Source organism: Lactuca saligna, chromosome 1 (genome assembly GCF_052625555.1).
Source record: "Lactuca saligna cultivar CGN05327 chromosome 1, ASM5262555v1, whole genome shotgun sequence".
NCBI classification, from domain to species: Eukaryota; Viridiplantae; Streptophyta; class Magnoliopsida; order Asterales; family Asteraceae; genus Lactuca; species Lactuca saligna.
This window is the reverse complement of record NC_136417.1, coordinates 172577934-172598196: the sequence shown is the minus strand read 5'-3', so window position 1 is coordinate 172598196 and position 20263 is coordinate 172577934. Positions and strand designations below refer to the sequence as shown.

At 34.1% G+C, this 20263-nt stretch overlaps 2 protein-coding genes across 5 annotated transcripts; both read left to right on the top strand.

The window, feature by feature from the left end:
* Window positions 1-387: 387 nt before the first annotated feature.
* Window positions 388-5763, top strand: LOC145046111 (Cyclin/Brf1-like TBP-binding protein). 3 transcript variants are annotated; one of them, XM_078994396.1, is made up of 18 exons: window positions 388-606; window positions 1056-1140; window positions 1262-1343; window positions 1429-1501; window positions 1581-1654; window positions 1749-1825; window positions 1940-1996; window positions 2086-2198; window positions 2277-2359; window positions 2470-2556; window positions 3079-3159; window positions 3238-3523; window positions 3673-3800; window positions 4156-4236; window positions 4328-4453; window positions 4536-4625; window positions 4726-4779; window positions 5378-5763. In XM_078994396.1, the coding sequence occupies exons 2-18, from the start codon at window positions 1076-1078 to the stop codon at window positions 5549-5551; spliced, it is 1731 nt and encodes a 576-aa protein (XP_078850522.1). In that variant the 5' UTR covers window positions 388-606; window positions 1056-1075; the 3' UTR covers window positions 5552-5763. The 3 variants fall into 3 exon arrangements, with proteins under 3 accessions (XP_078850522.1, XP_078850528.1, XP_078850531.1); XM_078994402.1 differs by having other exon boundaries at window positions 1050-1140; XM_078994405.1 differs by lacking the exon at window positions 388-606 and having other exon boundaries at window positions 1125-1140; window positions 1442-1501.
* A 3538-nt stretch (window positions 5764-9301) lies between these two features.
* On the top strand, window positions 9302-15743 carry LOC145001424 (serine/threonine/tyrosine-protein kinase HT1-like). Of its 2 annotated transcripts, none has more exons than XM_078960804.1 (5): window positions 9302-9568; window positions 9715-9776; window positions 10338-10954; window positions 11721-12194; window positions 15112-15743. In XM_078960804.1, exons 3-5 carry the CDS (start codon window positions 10340-10342, stop codon window positions 15385-15387), a joined length of 1365 nt encoding a protein of 454 aa, XP_078816930.1. In that variant the 5' UTR covers window positions 9302-9568; window positions 9715-9776; window positions 10338-10339; the 3' UTR covers window positions 15388-15743. The 2 variants fall into 2 exon arrangements, with proteins under 2 accessions (XP_078816930.1, XP_078816929.1); XM_078960803.1 differs by having other exon boundaries at window positions 9715-9758; window positions 15112-15742.
* Window positions 15744-20263: the final 4520 nt, after the last annotated feature.

The window sequence follows — 20263 nt, the reverse complement described above, 5'->3', positions numbered from 1 at the left end:
AGGGGCTGTTTGTTTTTTTCGTGAAGAGCTGTGCAATCACTTTTGTCTGCGTCGCGTAGACAACGCGCAGAAATATACCCTTGCAGAGTGTTTGTTTTTTGGAAGTGCGCAGACATATACCCTGGCGCAGACATGAGTCACTGTCTTCAAAGGTCTTCAGACCTCATTTTAACAAAAAAAAAGACCACCCGTTCTTTTTTTTTTTTCTTTCTCTTTTTGCTGAAAAATGCATTTTTAATCTTTATGACATGAAATTGAGCTTGAAAAATTAATTTATTTCAATGTTAAAAACAAACAGTTTTCTTATTGCAGACCGCAGACATTTGCCTCTTCTCCTGCAAGGCTTGCACATGTGGTCGCACTCACATTTTGGCTTAAAATAAAAAAAAAACATGTCAAAATCTTTTAAACCGTAAACCCTAAAACTGATTCCTCCCTTCAACCCAAGAAAACCATCGCAGGGCATAATTTCAAACGCAATAAGCTTCAAATTCAAGAACAAAGTTCGGGTTTTCTGTATAACTAAAAGGAGCATCAAGGTCAGGCAGTCAATAAATCGATCAAGGATAAACAGGAGTTCGAAACTGCATACTACACAGCGTCGAGGTTAGCCAAATTTTCCCTTTTCGTGATAAACCATCGAGATTTTCATGTACAACTAAAGAGCATCGATGTTAGCCAATTTGTTTCTAATTAAAACCTTAAAAAATCTCGAAATTGGTTCTTTACAACTACAGAGCATCAGTTCTATACAGCTACATAGCTCGAATTTGGGGTGCAATATTTTTTCGATAAACAATCTCGAAAAATCTGTACATTTAAACCAAAGTTCCAGTTTCAATAATTTGCTACTTACAAAAATCTGTACAGATACATTAATTCTACACTTCCTCTATTCTGTATCAGATTTTTTTAAGTGCATTTGCAATTATATATGTTGTGTATCTTGATACGATTTTAAAGTTCCTGTAGTTTTGAGTGTACAACTTAATACACAATTGACTATGTGGGAACGAATAAGGCCTATTAATCATTCATTTTTGTGTTAGTAACAGATAATTCCTAAGGGAAAGAGATGACTTGGTGTCCTCATTGTGCAAAAAACAGTGAGACACATCGTGATTATACCACAGGAAGCGTGTAAGTCTTTTTGACACATATTTCTCTTCACTTTCTATCCATAACTTACACTACAAGGTTTATGTTATAAATCTCCATTTTCATTTCACTCAATGCCCTCATTCTGTTGTTTTACTTTCAGATGTTGTGTTGATTGTGGGAAAGTAGTATCTCAAGATCTATACACAGAAGATGCCACTTTTGTTAAAGATGCAGGAGGAGGAGTAAGTTTTGTGACCTAATTTACAGAAACTTTATACAATTCAACAATTTTAGTATCATGAAAATGACTTGTATGTATAATTTCAGGCTCATCTTGCAGGAAACCTTGTCAAAATGGGAAGTGCTTGTTCAGAGTCACACAGAAGAACCTTGGAGAAAGGTACATTATGATTCTATATTGTGTCATAATCCATCCATATTCCATAACAAATTGCAACAATTTTTTTCATTTATTTCAGGGAATGTGATAATATATGAGCTGATAGACAAATATGGGATTAGCAATGTCACACATGCCACCAAATATTATGAGGTTTTTGCTTCAAATTTCAATATATTTCTCACTTGAATCTTTAGTATAGATTATTTTTGAGAATTGTGACTTTTGATTACTTTATAAATTGTAGATAGCTGTTGAACGTGGTTTTACAAGAGGGCGTAGAACAAATCAAGTTGCAGCTGCTTGCCTTTATGTTGCCTGTAGGTCAGTGGTTTTTACTTTTTACTTTTTACTTTTTATAATCTTTAAAATTATATATATATTTTTTTACAAAATGTTAAAGTTGCAATGGTTGTTATTATGTTTTATAATAAACAGGGAAAAAGAAAAACCATTTCTGCTTATTGAATTTTCCAGTGAATTGGGTGTTAGTGTGTAAGAGATCATATCACATCTTCCTTTCAACTATTTAATATCTGTTAAATCTAAATTGTAAATTATAATTTATCATTTCTTTTTTTTAGGTATGAATTGGGAACTGTTTATTTACTACTTTGCAAGCTATTAAGCCTCCAAGATCATCCTTTTGTTCAAAAACCAGTTGACCCTAGTCTTTTTATGCATAGATACACAAGTGGTAAGACTTGATTCTCATATATTTATCTCTAAGAAATTCCAAAACTTTTATTTTCATGTTTTTAATTAATATTTACAGGACTAATTAAAGGTGATGGAAGTAAGCAAGTTTTGAACACTGCATTACACCTTGCAGTTAGCATGAAAAGAGACTGGATTCAGGTTTGTTTGTTTATTCTTTTTACCTTTTTTAGACCTTTATTGAATACTATTATTATTTTTACATTTTGTACATCAACTTATTTTTATATTTTTTGTATATTATTTTACAGACAGGGAGAAAACCTAGTGGGATATGTGCAGCAGCTATATACGTGTCTTCTGTGTTACATGGCCATAATTTTTCAAGAGCAGATGTTGTACGTATGACTTATATCCAAAACTATGTCAATAGTAAACTTGCATATACAATTAATTACTTTTTTTTTTTTGAGTAAATTACACGAATGGTCCCTATGGTTTTGGGTTATTTGTACGTTTGGTCCCTAACTTACTTTTTTAACTCGGAAGGTCCCTACAGTTTGTTTTTGTTGCGCATTTGGTCCTTGTCTTACCTAAAAGGTCTATTTTGCCCTTGATTTTTTAAACAAAGTGGGGTATGTAAGGTAAGGAAAGGTGAGGTGGAAGTGGGGTTGGGGTGTGTTTATTTAAATAAAATTAAAAAATCAAGGGCAAAATAGTCCTTTTAAGTAAGACAGGGACCAAACGCGCAACAAAAACAAACCGTAGGGACCTTCCGAGTTTAAAAAATAAGTTAGGGACCAAACGTGCAAATTACCCAAAACCATAGGGATCATTTGTGTAATTTACTTACCAACTTCATGATTGAATCATTGAAAAGCTTCTAATTCATTTCTTTATATACTTGTGTTATTTTTCAGGTTAAAACTGTGCATATATGTGAAGCAACATTACAAAAGAGATTAATTGAGTTTGAAAATACAGAAGCTGGGAGTTTATCTGTAAGTTTTCATGTATCTTTGTAATCATGTAAATGTGAGTTTGATGTGATTTTTTAAACTTTTTTTTTTTTTGAATAGATTGATGAGTTTACTAATAAAGCAAAGGAGTATGAGAAGGAGATGCAATCATGCAAACAGAGTTCAAAGGAGTTAAAGATGCCTGAATTGAATGAAGTTGTTTGTCAACATAAAAGCAATGCAGTTCAATCAGGTTTTGGGCTTTGTAAAGATTGTTATTTGGAGTTTTGTGGTGGACTTTATGGTTCAGAGCCTCCAGCTTTTCAAAGGGCAGAAATGGAAAGATTAGCCAATAAATCTGTGGATGAAAATGATAAAGACTCATTAACAGAGCCCCAATGTGCTTGTGAGTTGGTTGTATTTCTGTTTCTTCTTTTTGTTTTCATTTCTGTTTTTGATGATGAGGATGAGGAGGGCGTTTATGTCTTTTTACACAGACAGGAAAGTTTTTAAATTTTCTTGCTGATGTGTTTGTTTGAGTTAATGATATCTCAGCTCCCAGCCTTGGAAAAGTGGAGAATGTTGGAGACACTCAAGAGACTTCTGAAAGCCAAAAAGACGATCCTGCCCCTGCTGCTTCTGTTGATGAAACAGATACCCTTTCTGATATTGATGATTCTGAGGTGGCTTTTTAAGACTTTATTTTTGGGAAATTTTTTGATAATGTCCTTTTTTTTTTGAACAGAAAAGTCCCGATTATTTAACATTTTGCCCAATTTAACGAAAAAGTTCTTTTTTTTATTTTATTTTATTTTAAGACGAAATGACAGATCACCAAAATAATGGGACTTTTCTGTTCAAAAAAAAAATATATTTAAGACTTTATCAAAAAAAATTTCCAAATCTACATATTGTGTAATAAAAAAGTCATTTTACCTGGAAGAAACTGGAAAGATTTAAAAAAAAGGGACCATACTTGCGATTTTGTGTAAAGCACAGGGACTATTCATGTAATTTAACCATTTTTGTATGGTGTAGGTGAGCTGCTACCTTAACAATGAGGAAGAAAGCCGGTTTAAGAAGATAATATGGGAACAGATGAACAAAGAGTACATGCAGGTGAAATTCAAAATCAAAACCAATTAATTAAATAATCATATTAAAAATTAAAAAAATAATAATATTAATAATACTTTTTTTTTTTTTTAAGGAGCAAGCTGCTAAAGAAGCTGCAGCTGCAGCTGCACGTAAGCTTTATACAGGAACTTCAGAGGAAATTCGGGAAGCTCAGGCACTTGCTGCTGCTGCAGCTGAAGCTGTTGCTAGCAAAAGAGAGGTAACTTTTTTTCTATTTTTTAATTAATTAATTTATTTATAAATGGTATTTTTCTGGTAATATTCGTTTTATATGAAACCAGAAAGACAAAAAAAGACGAGCATTGGAAGCTAAGAATGCTAAGCCTGCCCAATCCGCTGCAGAAGCTGCTAGTCAACTTTTCACCAAGAAGGTTTTGTTCTTCTTGTATTGATATGTATGAGGGTAATTTTGGAAATAACAAATAATCGCAACATACTTACATTTCTTTTTACTTATAAATATTTTTGCAGAAGCTAAGTTCAAAAATCAATTATGATGCAATGAACAGTCTCTTTGATGATGAGGTAATCTATTTATTGCTTCTAATTGAAAGTGGCTCATGTTAGCATTTCTCCCTATGTAAAAACTAAAATGAGCTTTTTTGTGAAAGTTAGAACATGCATATCACTTGGGCTATGTTTGAAGTACTAGCTGAAAAGCTAACTGATAGCTGATAAAAAATAACGTTTGGTAAAAGTAGCTGAAAAGCTAGCTGAAATATATAAAATTACATAAAAGGATATGTAAGACTATGTGTTTCTATAATTAATTAAGGGGTGTATTTGGAAAATTTTAAAAAGCTCCTAAAAAAGCTAGTCTAAATAGCTTTTCAAAAAGCTAGCTTATAAGCTATTTTTATGGCTTACCGAACACGACAACATAAAAAAGCTCGAAAAATAAGCTAGCTATGGTTTGCCAAACACAGTCTTAAGTTAAATCTTAGTGGTCGTTTGATATTCTTATCTCTTATTGGATTAGGTCAGATTCAGACTGTTTGATATATGCATCTGTCTGGGTCTTAATGAGAACGTGACTTGATCAAATATCAACAACTATCAAAGATTGTTTTTCTTTTATTTTTTATTATTTTTATATATAAAAAAATTTGATGTGTTGTTGCAGCCGAGTCCGAAAAAGAACCGTGTTGAGGATGATGATAATGGGAAGGAGGAAGAATTAGGAAAGGGAGATGATGGGGAGGGAGAAGAAGATAATAACGATGAATGGAATTATGAACAAGAAATGAGTGGTTATGAGTATGATTATGATGCCAATGAATATGATGAAGAGTATTGAACTATTGATGAAAACATCATATACTCGAGATATACAAGTTTTTTTTTTTAGTCAACATTAACATTGTGTAGATGCATTTTTGAGGTGTAAATTACGAACATTTTATGGTTTTAGGCTCCGTTTGATAGTTACTAACTGAAAAAGTACTGACCGAAAAAATCTGTTTGAGCAAGAAATTTTGACTGAATAAGAAATCATATTGTTTGATTGTACATCTGATTGAACATACTGACTGATGAAAAATGATAATTTTACCCTTTGTTTTATTTGCAACTTAACATTCATTTGTTCATAACAAAAAAGAAAAAGATATATACAACATCATAACATCAAACGATACAAATTCATCTTTTCTACATAAATAAAAACCGTAAGTACAAAAATAATAGTAGAAACTTCATTTAGCAACGATTTATCACCAACAATTACACGTGTATATGAAAGAAAATTGCAATTCAAAGTGCTAAATGAATGGCTTGAGTTCATCAGGTTGGCACAAAATGTAATTACCATTACCAAAACATCTAACCAGAAGTCACCTCAATTAACTTCTTTGATCCTAAAGAATCTGGTGAAACTTATTTATTACTTCTATCAGACCTCCTTAAAGGACTTAGCCCCATCTGTTCTTCAACTTTATCTTGTTTCTTCTTGATCGGAGAAGAGCTTGGTGGTGTGTGGTTCTCAATTCGTTCAGACCTACAAGCATTAGATGAAGGACTTGCTATTGCTTGTTTCTTTGATGGTGTTTCTCTGCCTGGCCTTCTTAAACCAGATGCATCAGCTGATCCTGAGAGTGAAGCAGAAGATGCATCTTTCTTCTTTGACTTGGTATTTCCATATTCCTTTGCCATTGTGGCATCTACAGATGCACAGATCCATCAACACGATTATAAACAACAAATACAAGCAAAATCCAGTACATGAGTTGCACGAGCAAACAGGAAGCTACACATTATAGTAGAAGTATAATCGGTAACCTTTCTCTATGCTTCTAACTATTAGTCTATTAAGAATCCAGTGAGTTTGTAAACAAAATGGTGTGATATTCATCGATTAAAATCCCCAAGATTATATGCAGAATTATAGACAATGCACAACCTAAAAATACAGTACATCAAACATCACCAGGAACAAAAATTAGAACCCATATACATGTTCAACAGATAAATTAGAAATCGGAACCTATTCTCAATCAACTATTATGCATAAATTAGAGAAATCAAAAAAATCCGAAATCAAAAAGGAACAGAAAAAAAAACGAACAGAAAAGTCAGAAATAAAAAAAGGAACAGAAATCAAATCGAAACCCATACCTGATGAAAAAAGGTAGTTGATGGAGATCGTTGATGCTTGGCTATGGAGGCGATGCAAGAAGGAGAAGAATGGGGATGGAAAGCGTATTTTTCTTTCTCAATCAGCTATATTTTTTCTTCTATACGAATCAGATCTTCCCAACCCAGTCAGATGGCTAAATTTGGATTACCAAAAATATTTTACTGACCGAGTCAATAAAAAACGTCTGACCTCACTCGGTCAGATGTTTATCAAACACGCCCTTAACATAATGTTTTTGAAAAGGATGAAATTTGTTTGGAATCGGAGGTTTTGGTGGGGGTATGAAATTGAACAACAAAAATTGAATATGTTCTTAGATTTTTACTAATTGTAATAATAAAAGCTATTTTAACGGATATTTAATTTAATAATTATAAATAAAAAGATGTTAGTTAAAAATAGAAAGTCATTTTGTAAGTGAGATAATTTTGAAAAAATATTGTTATTGTACACAACTACAAATAGATGATTCGACAATTGAAAAACTAATGATGCGTTTGGTTGTGGAAAATAGTTTTCATCTTCTAAAAAAATGTTTTCAGAAAATAGAGTTGGGTTTTTATTTTCAATTTTCAATGAAAATTTTAGAAAACGTGTTTGGTTGAAACCGGGAGAGTTTTCATTTTCCATCTTAGAAATTTGGAAAACTTTGGAAACTGTAAAAATCACTTTTCTAATTTACATACAATTTGGAAAACTGAAAATTTTCATTTTCTTGGAAAATTTTGGAAAACATAAAGAACCAAACGCGTTTTCAAAATTTTCGTTTTTCTTGGAAAATTTTCCTAGAAAACTGGAAAATTTTCTACAACCCTAACGCACCCTGATTCGTTACAAACCGGTGTAGATGGTATTACATAAGGTATTACTTGTATACAAACAAATATAACATTTAAGATTTTTAGTACTAGTGAAGATTAAGAACAAACCTTATGGATGTCGTTGTTTAATACATTAAGAGATAATGACTTAAGAGGGTAATGAATTCTTAATTTTGTTTACATTTAATCAATTTTTTTTTGATTTACTTCTGAATTATTTGAAAATGTTCACATTTTACCCTTATGACCAGTTTACAACCGGTCATAAAAGTAAAACGTGAACAATTTCAATTCAAATAACTCAGAAGTAAAATCACACACGGAAAAAAAATTAATGACTAAATATAAACTAGTTGAAAGTTTGTTATATTATCAAGTTATTATCCATTTTTGTAATCATCCATTACTTTATTTTGCTTTGTGTTGTATCTGTAAGGATCACATAAACATGTTGTAGTTCATTATTTTAATCGTAGTCAATGAGATAAACCTTTAACTAGAGTTTTTTTTATTCATGTATAAATGAAACGCTAACCCACAAAGAAGACATAATCAGTAGAGTTTCACAGAGAAAAAAAATACACATATACGAGCAATAAAACGAGAAATAGATCGAAAATCAAAGGGAACATGGTGAAAAGGTACATATAGAACCAATATACAAATAAAAAAGGTAGATACAAGTAATAACTAGGAAAAAAAGTATCGACAAAACAAGTTGAAAGTAAAAGTAATGAAAACCAGGCAAAATGCACAAACAATGTAAAGGCAACTAGCACCTAGACTACTCATGTACTATTCTACGACTTTGATCTTATGCATCCACACTCTCTAATCAAAGCTCGTGTCCTTGTGAAGAGAAAAATCTCATTCAAATTAACATTGCATTATCTTTATCTTCACGCTTCTGTATCATCTCACAATCTACAACGATCATTTTCATCCTTGGAGTGAAAACCGTTGCCTATGTCCTAAGTATATGTCTAAAACCACCACAATCTTTGTTTCTTACATTTCTATGTAATTAAAGTCGTTTCTATTGTATTTCTAAGTGTTGTTTCAAGTAACTTACACAATAAATGTATATCACACAACATCCCTACTTTTGTGACCTTCATATTCAACTTGTGCTCACGATAATGACTTGAAAGAGTAGCAAACTTTCAATTTTGTTCACATTTAGTCATTAAAATTTTTTCGTACTTGATTTACCTCTAAATTATTTGAAATTATTCATATTTACCTTTATGACCGGTTATAAGGGTTAATTGTGAACAATTTCAGATAATTCAGGGTTAAATCAAGTACGAAAAAAAATCAGTGACTAAATGTAAATAAAATTGAGATTATTATCTCATATATTAAAAAATATAGTTGTATCATCTTGTCTTTGTTAGGAAATGATTTGTGAGAAAATAACTTAATTCTAAAACAATTGTCTTTCTTAAAACACGATTTTTACATAAAATATGAATTTGATATATAATGAAAAGGATGGGAGTACATAGATTCGACCTATCAAGAGGTTGTTTATTTACGTTGACCACAAATAAGATTTCAAGAAACCCTTCCTCAAAATTCTACCCAAATCATTTCTACACCTTTTTATTAACATTTCTTTGTAGTTTTCTTGTTGTTTTCCTCTAATTTTGTATAAATTTTGAATAAAAGTAGCAAGAATCTGCGTACATTCTTGAATTTGTCTCTCATCCTCTGTTTTCTCTCCAACCCTAAACAAATTCTTGATGGTGAGAGAAGAAGAGAGATTGAGACAAATATTTTCATTAATAGAAGAAAAAGGTTTATGTTTTTGGTTTCACGTTCTTTTAAAGGACATCAAATCACACATGCCCTTTTTGTAAGTTCTTGTTGCTTTATTTAATTTTATATTGTAGATCTATGATTGTTTTGATACACATTTCTCTTGTTAATAATGGGGTTCGCAATGTCGTTTCTTAATTTATGAGGCTAAATACTCCTTTTATTATGTGTGGAAATTTTCAGGCTTTGATAGATGAAAATCTCTGTTTTTTCAATCGAAAGATTGGGTGAGAATTGAGATCCAGGTTTTGTTTACATTTATGAAATTAATGGAGTTACATTGCTTTGGTTTATGCTGAATTGATCTAAGTTAGAAGTCACCATGCATTTTATCTATATGAGATAACATATAGTGGTTATGATCGGTTTGATATTAAACATATAAAAACCGATTATTAAAGGGTTGTATATATGTTACTCATAAGAATTAAATGCATAAAAAGCAACGTGGTTTCATTTATCTTTGTATTATAACATCCTAATTCCATTTCTTTCTATTTAAGCATTGTATTTTCAATTTTTTTTCATCATGGCATTGTACTTCAAAATTTCTACCCAATTTTCTCAAACATTAATTTGTACACATTTGCTCTCATTTATCTTTTACTTCCATTTCCTAAGGATGCCGTAATTTTCTTAAAGATTTTTTAATCATCGTATCATTTTTCCATGCAACAAGAAAAAAAAAACATGGCCTTAATGAAGAAAACTATGGTAGTTTTCTTTGTAGTTGAATACGTTTAACACGAACAAGATTTTGGCATTCACAAAATTAGCCTAAAATCCCATTTTAAATCGAATTGTAGGTATGCAATCTAGACCTTCAGAAGAGCTTCTTGATAAAGACCAAGGACCTAGTGACAATGATATCGATACAAATCAACATAAGAACAAGCATGATGCTCTAAGCCCAACTCCCAAGATTTCAGATATCGATGCCTTTAAGGAAACAAGGTCTAATGCAAAACGATTCTCAACTCCACAACCTGAAAGAGTAGAAAGCAAACAAGATTATAAAGGGAAATCATTAGTTCGTAGAAAAACAATGCTTGACTTGAGGTCTCCTTTGATTTGTAATCCATCTCTCAAACGCTTCAATTCATCGAAGCTTTATGGCAAAAGAATAAGGAAAAGGGTACCCTCGTGGTCGAAGTTATTTGAATGTGTTGGAGGAAGAGTTACTTCCTTGGAGATAGATGATAATTGTTTGGTTGATCTTTCACAACTTTTTCTAAGGTTTAGATTTGCTCATGGGGCCCATAGTCAAATTTATCGTGGAGTTTACAAGGAGGATGAGGTTGCAGTTAAAATTATTAAAGTGCGAGATGAAGATGAAAATAAAAAACTAGGAATTCGATTAGAGAACCAATTTGTTCGCGAAGTTGCTCTTTTATCTCGTCTTCGCCACCAAAATGTCGTTAAGGTATATAAATTCCAACTTTTTGAAGGTTTACATATTCGGTTTCACTTATTTTATACGAAATATGCAACTACATTTCATATTTAAAACCATACATACAATAATTTACTAGAAACGTATTTGTCGGTTGACACGTAGTTGAATAATTCATATAAATTAGTAAAAGAGTGAAATGTTGTTGCATAAACCAGTAAAATAGTAAAACAATAAAACATTGTTGCATAAATCGGTTAAAAGGTGAAATATTGTTGCATGAATTTATAAAAATGTGAAATATTGTTGCGTAAGTTGGTAAAAAAAATAAAATATTACCTATGTAAAAAAAGTGAGATTATTGCATGAATCTAAGGAAAAAGGGATTGTTTCATAGATATGTAAAAATAACTTAAACATTATTACATATATAGATATGCAATTAAAAGGAGTCACTCATGTGATAACTGATTCTCAGTTACAATGTTACATATTTTATTCTTAGAATGAGTTTTATCTAAAAAAACACTTTGTTGTATAAATTGGGAAGAAAGTGAAACGTGGTTGCATGCATACATGCACGTTTCATCCTTCCATACAGAAATTTTAATTCCATGCACGTGGATTTTGAAGTTTAATTCCATGCTTTCTCATGCATTTGCTATGTTCCACTATCCATAAATTAATACCGATCAATTCTTGAATCTATTCTACATGAAATTTTACATTTTGCCCACCATTGAGTGGCTATTATTCAATTCGAATCATGTTGTTTCCTTTTGGTGATGATATATAGTTTGTAGCCGCATGTAAAAAACCACCGGTTTTCTTTATTATCACCGAGTATCTTTCAAAGGGTTCCTTGAGGGGATACTTGCATAATCTCCAGGACAAAACCATAAAAGACAAAGAGATTCTTTCTTTCGAAAAGATTATCAAGATGGCTTTAGACATTGCTCGTGGAATGGAATACGTTCATTCACAAGGGATTATTCATAGGGACTTGAAGCCTGAAAACATACTCCTCACACAAGATTTTCAGTTGAAAATTGCCGATTTTGGGATAGGTTGTGAGGAGGGGCATTGTGAAGTGGTAGTAGATGATCCAGGAACTTATCGTTGGATGGCTCCTGAGATGATTAAAAAGAAGCCGTATAATCGGAAGGTTGATGTGTATGGATTTGGACTCATTTTATGGGAGATGGTGGCTGGGGCTCTACCTTATAAAGACATGACACCGATTCAAGCGGCGTTTGCTGTCGTGCATAAGGTACCTTTTACATTGTGCTACTTATGTTCTAAATTTTTACTCGAGCATAATATATTCTTCATGTTAAAAAACACAAAATAATTCATATTAAGGGGGTGTTTGGAGGAAGGAGTTACGAAAATGTCTTTAAATTGGATGAAATACTAATAAAAACACAAGGCATGTTCATAATTTTATTATTTTAGTCACTTAACCATTTTCCATAATAATCATACTATTATACTCTTTTTTTCGACAGTCTAGAACACCGATTTTCCCGGCTAGCCGATTTTTAAAAATGTTAGAATATAAAAAAACACAATGTAATTTCATAATTTTATAAATTTTGTAAATGAACTATTTTTTTTTTTTTATGATTATAGAAGAATAGTTGATTGAAATGATTTTTTGTATTTTTGTCATGAGGGGTAAGCTGAAAAGATGGATTTGTTAAAAAGTCAAAACAGTATATTTTAGTTGCTATAAAAAATTGTTAACCTGTTAAATTCATAAAATGTAAAAATAACAAGTATTTCAACAGTTGCTTTTGTACGAATAGTCCTTGCGTGATGGTTTTGTTCCTAAATAGTATAAAAAACAGAATTGTAATTATTTTTTGTGAAATACTCAAAGATAATTATTATAGTTTTTTTAAATTACTATATCTGTTTAAACACATGTCCAAACACGGGAATATGATTTATCAAGGTAATTAACTTTTCGGTATGTTCACATCTGGGTAACTATCTTTTTTTTGTACATATATAGGTAACAAACTTTTTGGGAGTGTTCACATATGACCATTATAACCTGCTATAGCAGGTTAAATCCTACATGTGAACGCTTTCAATAAGTTTGTTACCTAGATGTGTACAAAAAAATAGTTACCTAAATATGAACAAAATGAAAACTAAAAATTAAATTACATGAATGGTCCCTGTAGTTTGGGGGAATTTGTGGTTTTGGTCTCTAAGTTATTTTTTTAAACTTAAATAGTTATTATTATTTATTTTTGTTGCGCGTTTGGTCCCCATATTACCTAAAAATACTATTGTGCTCTTATTAATTTATTTTTTTAATTAATTTTCTTATCTATGTTTATTTTTTACATATTTATAAAAATTAATATACCACACATATTTGTATCTCCTCGGATGATCCCTACTATTTATTTTTTAATTAATTTAATTTTTTAACTCGGATGGTCCCTACTATTTAATTTTGTTACGAATTTGGTTTCTGTCTTACCTAAAAAGACTATTGTGCCCTTATTAATTTTTTTAATTAATTTTCTTGTTTATGTACTTATGCTTTATATGTTTAAAAAAAATTAGTAGACCTCACATATCTGTATCTCCTCACCATCCCATCTTTCATCATTCTCAACTTCTATTTATTTTTCATCTTTAGTGATATCGACGTCTTCATCATCACTTCTTTTTTCGGTCCTTCAACTCCGTCGAAACAACACTACAACCCACTAAATATGAAGAGACAGTAGGTTATGGTGTTGGTTCTCCAGAGTTGAAGTACCAAAAAAAAAGAAGGACGGTGAAGACGTTGATGTTACTAAAGATGGAAAAGAAATAGAAGATGGGGAGGATCAGAGATGAGATGGTGAATGGTAAGACTAAAATTAAATTTCTCAAATATGGTTTCAGGTTTACGGTGATAAGATACATATATGTGGGGTATATTAATTTTTTTTTATAAAAAATAAATACATAAATAAGAAAATTAATTTAAAAAATTAATAAGGGAAAAATAGTATTTTTAGATAAGACAGAGACCAAACGCGTAACAAAAATAAACAGTAAGGATCATCCAAGTTAAAAAAAAATTAATTAAAAATAAACAGTAGAGATCATCCGAGGAGATACAAATATGTGTGGTCTATTAATTTTTTTAAATATGTATAAAATAAACACATAGATAAGAAAATTATATAAAAAAATAAATTAATAAGGGCACAATAGTATTTTTAGGTAAGACGGGGACCAAACGCGCAACAAAAATAAATAGTAGGGACCATTTAAGTTAAAAAAATAAATTAGGGACAAAAACCACAAATTCCCCCAAACCACAGGGACCATTCATGTAATTTAATTTTTAATTTTCATTTTGTTCATATTTGGGTAACTATTTTTTTGTACACATCTAGGTAACAAACTTGTTGAAAGAGTTCACATCTAGAATTTAACCTGCTATAGCAGGTCATAATGGTCATATGTGAACACTTCCAAAAAGTTTGTTATCTACATATGTACAAAAAAAAGATAGTTACCCAGATGTGAACATACCGAAAAGTTAATTATCTTGATAAGTCATATTCCCTCCAAACACCCCTACTTTTGAGTTTTGAATCAACAAGAACGTATGTTTCAAGTTTAAACACATGTCCAAACACCCCTATACATGTTTCAAGTTTAAAAACAACAGAAACACATTAGATGGAAGGGAGGCTCATGCAATATAGATTTAGGCAAAATACATAATAGGTTTGTGTTTAACAACATTGTATCGGTTTAGCCCTTTAACAATTCTTTTTAGAAATAAAACCATTATATTTCTTTTTATCCTTATCAATCACACTCTTCCAGTTATATGGTTTTTGTAAGAGAGTAAAATACAGAAAAACACAAGTACACATATCACTAATTAATTTATCCATTGAACTATTAATTTTTTTAATCGATTCAATCATGAAATATCATTATAAGAATCATCGAAAATCAACAGTTTAATGGCTATATCGATAAAACGGTGAAAATAAGCTATGCTTTTAAAAGTGCATATTCAGGAAACATGGTTTTTTAGATGGTAAAGATAAGTGTTATTACAGAAATAGTTAACCGGTTAAATCGAATAAATGGTGAAAAATTCTTGCATTTTCCCTATAACTTATGTGATCTTGAAATCTTTTTTGGGATTAATGCAGAAATTACGACCATCTATTCCGACCACCTGTCCTATGGCATTGAGAACTTTAATCGAACTATGTTGGTCTTCGAATCCACAAAATAGGCCCAACTTTTCCCTGGTCGTGAAGATTTTACAAGAGTTTGAAATTTCACTCACTCGTGATGGAAACATGGATGGTTTACAATGCCCAAATAGTTCAGATCAAAGAAAGAGTCATCCTCAATCGCTGCAAAATCATGATTCTTATCATCGACATATGAACTCACCCATTCCTAAACCAAGGTTCTCGTGAAGCTTCTCGTTTCTTCGTCTTTTTATTTGGAGAAGCGAGCAATATATTTTTTTTTTACATTTTATTAGGTTTTTATTTTGTACAGTAAGATGTTGATAGGACTAATTTAACTTGAATAGAGATTATTCAAGTATCAAAGTGTACAGGGCCATCCCTGTTGCTGCCCGCCGTTACCTTCACCACCACCACCACCACCACCACCACCATATAAGTATTGTTCTAATGGTAGTTGTGGAAATGTATATTGTTATTTATTGGTGTATAAAATGTTGCTTTGGTATGCTATTTGTTGCATGTTTAAAGTTGGTTCTTCTTGTTGCTCCTTGGTGTTAGCATATCTTTATATTGTATTTATGTTATTAGTGTAGCCCATATTATGTTGTATAGTTGGCCAAAGGCCCATCTGATGTATTTTGTTATAAATATGTTTTAATGAAAGACAATACATTTTCATGGGAAATTATTGGATTAACATGGTATCATCCTAAACCCTAGTTGATCCATCTATCGACGTCTCTTGCGTTTTTTTCCCTCCTGTCGTGCTTTTGGCATGCCTTCATATTCTCTTTAATAATGCCAGGTGATTTATCTAAACCTTCTTCTACAATCAACATTAAGAATTATGTTCCTCTAGTTATGGACCTTGATCGTATGAATTATGACCTTTGGAGGGAGCTCTTTGAATCCCATTGTATTGGTTTTTTGGGGTCGATGATCATCTTCAACCCCCCACCAACAAACCTGACACTTCCGATCCTAAAGACAAGACACTGATTGTTGATAAAAAAAAAGAATGGAACAAAGTGGATAATATTGTTAAATCTTGGATATGTACCACAATATCTCAATCTCTTCTCCAAATGATTTTGAAAAAGAAATACACTGTATATGGTATTTGGCAAGACCTAGAAGATCTATTCCGCACCAATAAAGAAAACAAAGCCATGCAACTAGAGAATGAACTTTGCAACATCACCATGGGTGATTCTTCTGTGAAGGATTACCATACATGATCCAAAACCATAGCCGAAATGCTTGATAATCTCGGGTCCCCCGTACCGGAACGTAATCTGGTATCTATAACATCAGGAATTCCAGGTATCATATTTTAATTATTTATTTTTGTCGAGAAGAGGGACTCGATGAGTAGACGACTAGACTCGTCGAGTAGGATCGTGATTTGCTGACTGGATTTAATGAAGGGACTCGACGAGTCGGGGAGTTAACTTGACGAGTCTGCACTATGGGCAGAAACCCTAAATTCTCGGGCATGTGCCCTATTTAAGGGATCTTATGGCTCTCATTTGCGGCCACCTTCACCCTTGAGAGCACCATAGAACTAGAGAGCATAGTGAGAGAGAGAGAGAGAAAGAGAGAGAGAGAGAGAGAGAGAGAGGAAGCCATTTTCATCATCTCTAGTGTGATTTTGCAAGGAAGAAGGAAGGAGGGCAAGCTTGACGGCTTAAGGAGCTCAGATTTGCTACCATTTAATTAGAAGAGGCTATTAGAGGTATGGATCTATGCTCAATCTCGTGTTTATGATGATTTACTTGAATCTAGGGTTTTCTTATACCTTCTTTAGCTTAGATTCGAAGCTTATGAAGTTCCAAGGTGGAATAACTCTTAGATTTGGACCTCAAGAGGTCCAGAGAGTCCCAACCATTCTGCTTTATGCTGTTCCATTGTAGATATAAACCTAGGTTGCCATTTTAGAAGCTATTTCGCCAAAAGAAGCATTATGGACGTTTCATGAGTGTAAAGATTGGACCTTTACGTGATTATTGAGTATGGTAAGGTTAGATCTATAGGTTAGAGAAACAGATTTGACCTGAGAAGGTCATTTGAGTGTTGCCATGGAAGGAACTCGACGAGTCAACTCGGGGTTGCCCTGCAATTCATGACCAGTGGTAACCCGTCGAGTGAAAGGTTCGCTCGACAAGCCGAGTGAGACCTTAGAAGGATGAAGAGGACACTTGGACTCGCCAAGTCACCCATGTGCACTCGCCGAGTTTGGTCAAAGTTTGACCGTTGACTAGACTTGACTTCAGTTGACCTTGGGGTTTTGGTCAAGCTGATTCAAGAGAGGTCAGAGTGGGGTAGAATGGTCTTCTACCCATTATTAGAGATGAGAACATGAGAGGATTTTGATTTGAGATGTTATCCTGTTGATAGAAGGAGACTAGGTCGGGGTATTCGAGCACGAGAGTTTATCCGACTTCATACGAGGTGAGTCTTCTCACTATACTTTACCTAGAGCGATAATTAGAGTTATGTGACATGGTAATTTGTATGCTATTTATATGATGTGATTTCTATGTGATTTGTGCCATGTATGATTCAGAGTTTACAGAGTTAGGACTAGGGATGAGATTTAGAACCGAAAAATCGGACCGGAACCGGAATCGGACAGGAACCGGAACCGTTAGAACCAAAATATATGTAACAACGCAAATTTTCAAACAAAATTTTCATTTAAAATAAAGTGATTTATTTCAACCAAATATAATTATTCCAAATTTCGTATCAAAATACAATCATAACATCCCCAAGACCTCAAAACATCAACAGTGTGTACGCGTCATGCCGGCGCCTTCCCACGGTCCTCGCTAGTACCTGAAACACATACATAACAACTGTAAGCATAAATGCTTAGTGAGTTCCCCAGTATACTACTTACGCACATACGCCTTTCCAGGCCCTGACCTTCCGGTCTACAACGCAACGCCTTCCGGCCCGTAACATAATCGCCTTCCGGCCCATAACATATTGCCTTCCGGCCCATAAACATACACAACAAATAATACATTTATCCTAACACATATAGCACATATATCATATATCATATCCGACCTTTCAGCCACATAACATATTGCCTTCCGGGTACAGTATAGTGAGAAGACTCACCTCGTGGGTAATGAAAGCTAGCGACTCCTGAAATCACTCACACTCGATCCGCCGAGCTACAGACTCCCTATAATATCATATATCCCTTATTAATACTTTTATCTTTCAAGACAACTGACCCTGAGAAATCACATGTAGGTCAACTCTGGTCAACGGTCAACGGTCAACTTGACCGGACTCGGCGAGTGCTAAGGCGACTCGGCGAGTCTAGACATCCTCACCAAATCCTGATGTTCCCTTTCTACTCGTCGAGTATCCCTCTTGACTCGACGAGTTCCTTGTGGAAGAATCGCGGGGCCACCCCGACTCCACTCGCTGAGTCTGAAGAACAACTCGACGAGTCCCAGTTAATCTTCAAGCTACTCGCCGAGTCTGTTCATCGGACTCGGCGAGTCCATGCCATGCAGTCGATCAAACTGCTTCCTGAGATCTGTATTGTCCCGACCATTCATAGGTTTGGTCCTCCTAAGCTGGTACAACACGTAAGACCTTCATTTAGGTGCTCATGCTACACTCCAAGACTTGTAATTTACCTTTTGACTTAAGGCATAAGGATTCCAATCCAAAGCCTCTCTTAATTCCCGAAATACACAGGCATGGGACATTCTGGACCTTTAAAGGTCCTAATACAGGGTTATAATCGTTTGGGGAACAAGGGTAATAATCAATCTAGTCACAAAAGGGTTCCATAAACCCTAAATCCATGCACACATCAACATAGCAGAATATGATCCGAAATATTACCTGAATAATGCACTCTCTGTGTCCCCAATCCTCAGAACTTGATTCCCTTGCTGTTCCTTTAGCCAAACTCTTCTCTTCCTTGCACAATAACTTCTTCAAGATCACCAATGGCCTTCAATCCTTGCTCTAGATGCCCACCACCGATTTAGGGTTCTTCTCAGTCGCTAAAGACGGACAATGACGGCCTATAAGTCCGTTATATACGTTCCAAAACCGAACGGCTAGGGTTTCCGCTGAACAGCGCAGACTCGCCGAGTCCATAATGGACTCGTCAAGTCCAGTCGCGAACCCGCGACCAAGTCTGTGGTCCTACTCGGCGAGTCTGGCTCCAACTCGCCGAGTCCCCTCCTAAAACACCCCAAAACAATATTATAACAATACCTGAAATTCCGGGCTGTTACAACTCTCCCCCACTAGGACTAGACTTCACCCTCGAAGTCTCACTCTGCAAATAACTCTGGATGTTGCTCCCGCATCTCACGCCCCGGCTCCCAAGTCATCTCCGATCCTTTCTGGTGTTGCCACTGAACCAACACCAGAGGTACCTCCTTGTTCCTCAGAACCTTGATCTTCCGATCCCTGATGGCTACTGGTCTCTCGGCGTAATTCAGGATTGCATCCACCTGAATATCCTCTAATGGAACCACTACCGATTCATCGGCTATACACTTCCTCAACTGCGATACGTGAAAGGTATTGTGGATCTGTCCCAACTCTGCTGGCAACTCCAACCGATAAGCTACCCAGCCTACCCTTGCAATCACATGAAATGGACCTATGAACCGGGGCCCCAACTTACCCCTCTTCCTGAACCGGATCACTCCCTTCCATGGAGAAACCTTCAGAAGAACGAAGTCGCCAACCTGAAATTCAAGCTCGGACCGGCGTCTGTCCGCATAACTCTTCTGTCGGCTCTGGGTGGTCAATAACCTCTGTCTAACCTGCTGAATCTGCTCTGTCGTCTGAAGTACGATCTCTGTACTGCCCATCACTCTCTGTCCCACCTCTCCCCAGCAAATGGGGGTCCGACACCTCCTACCATACAACAACTCAAAAGGTGGCATACCAATGCTCGAATGATGGCTGTTGTTGTAGGAAAACTCCGCCAAGGGTAAATGCGCGTCCCAGCTACCCCCGAAGTCTAACACACACGCTCGAAGCATGTCCTCCAATGTCTGAATCGTCCGCTCGCTCTGGCCGTCTGTCTGGGGATGGTATGCGGTACTAA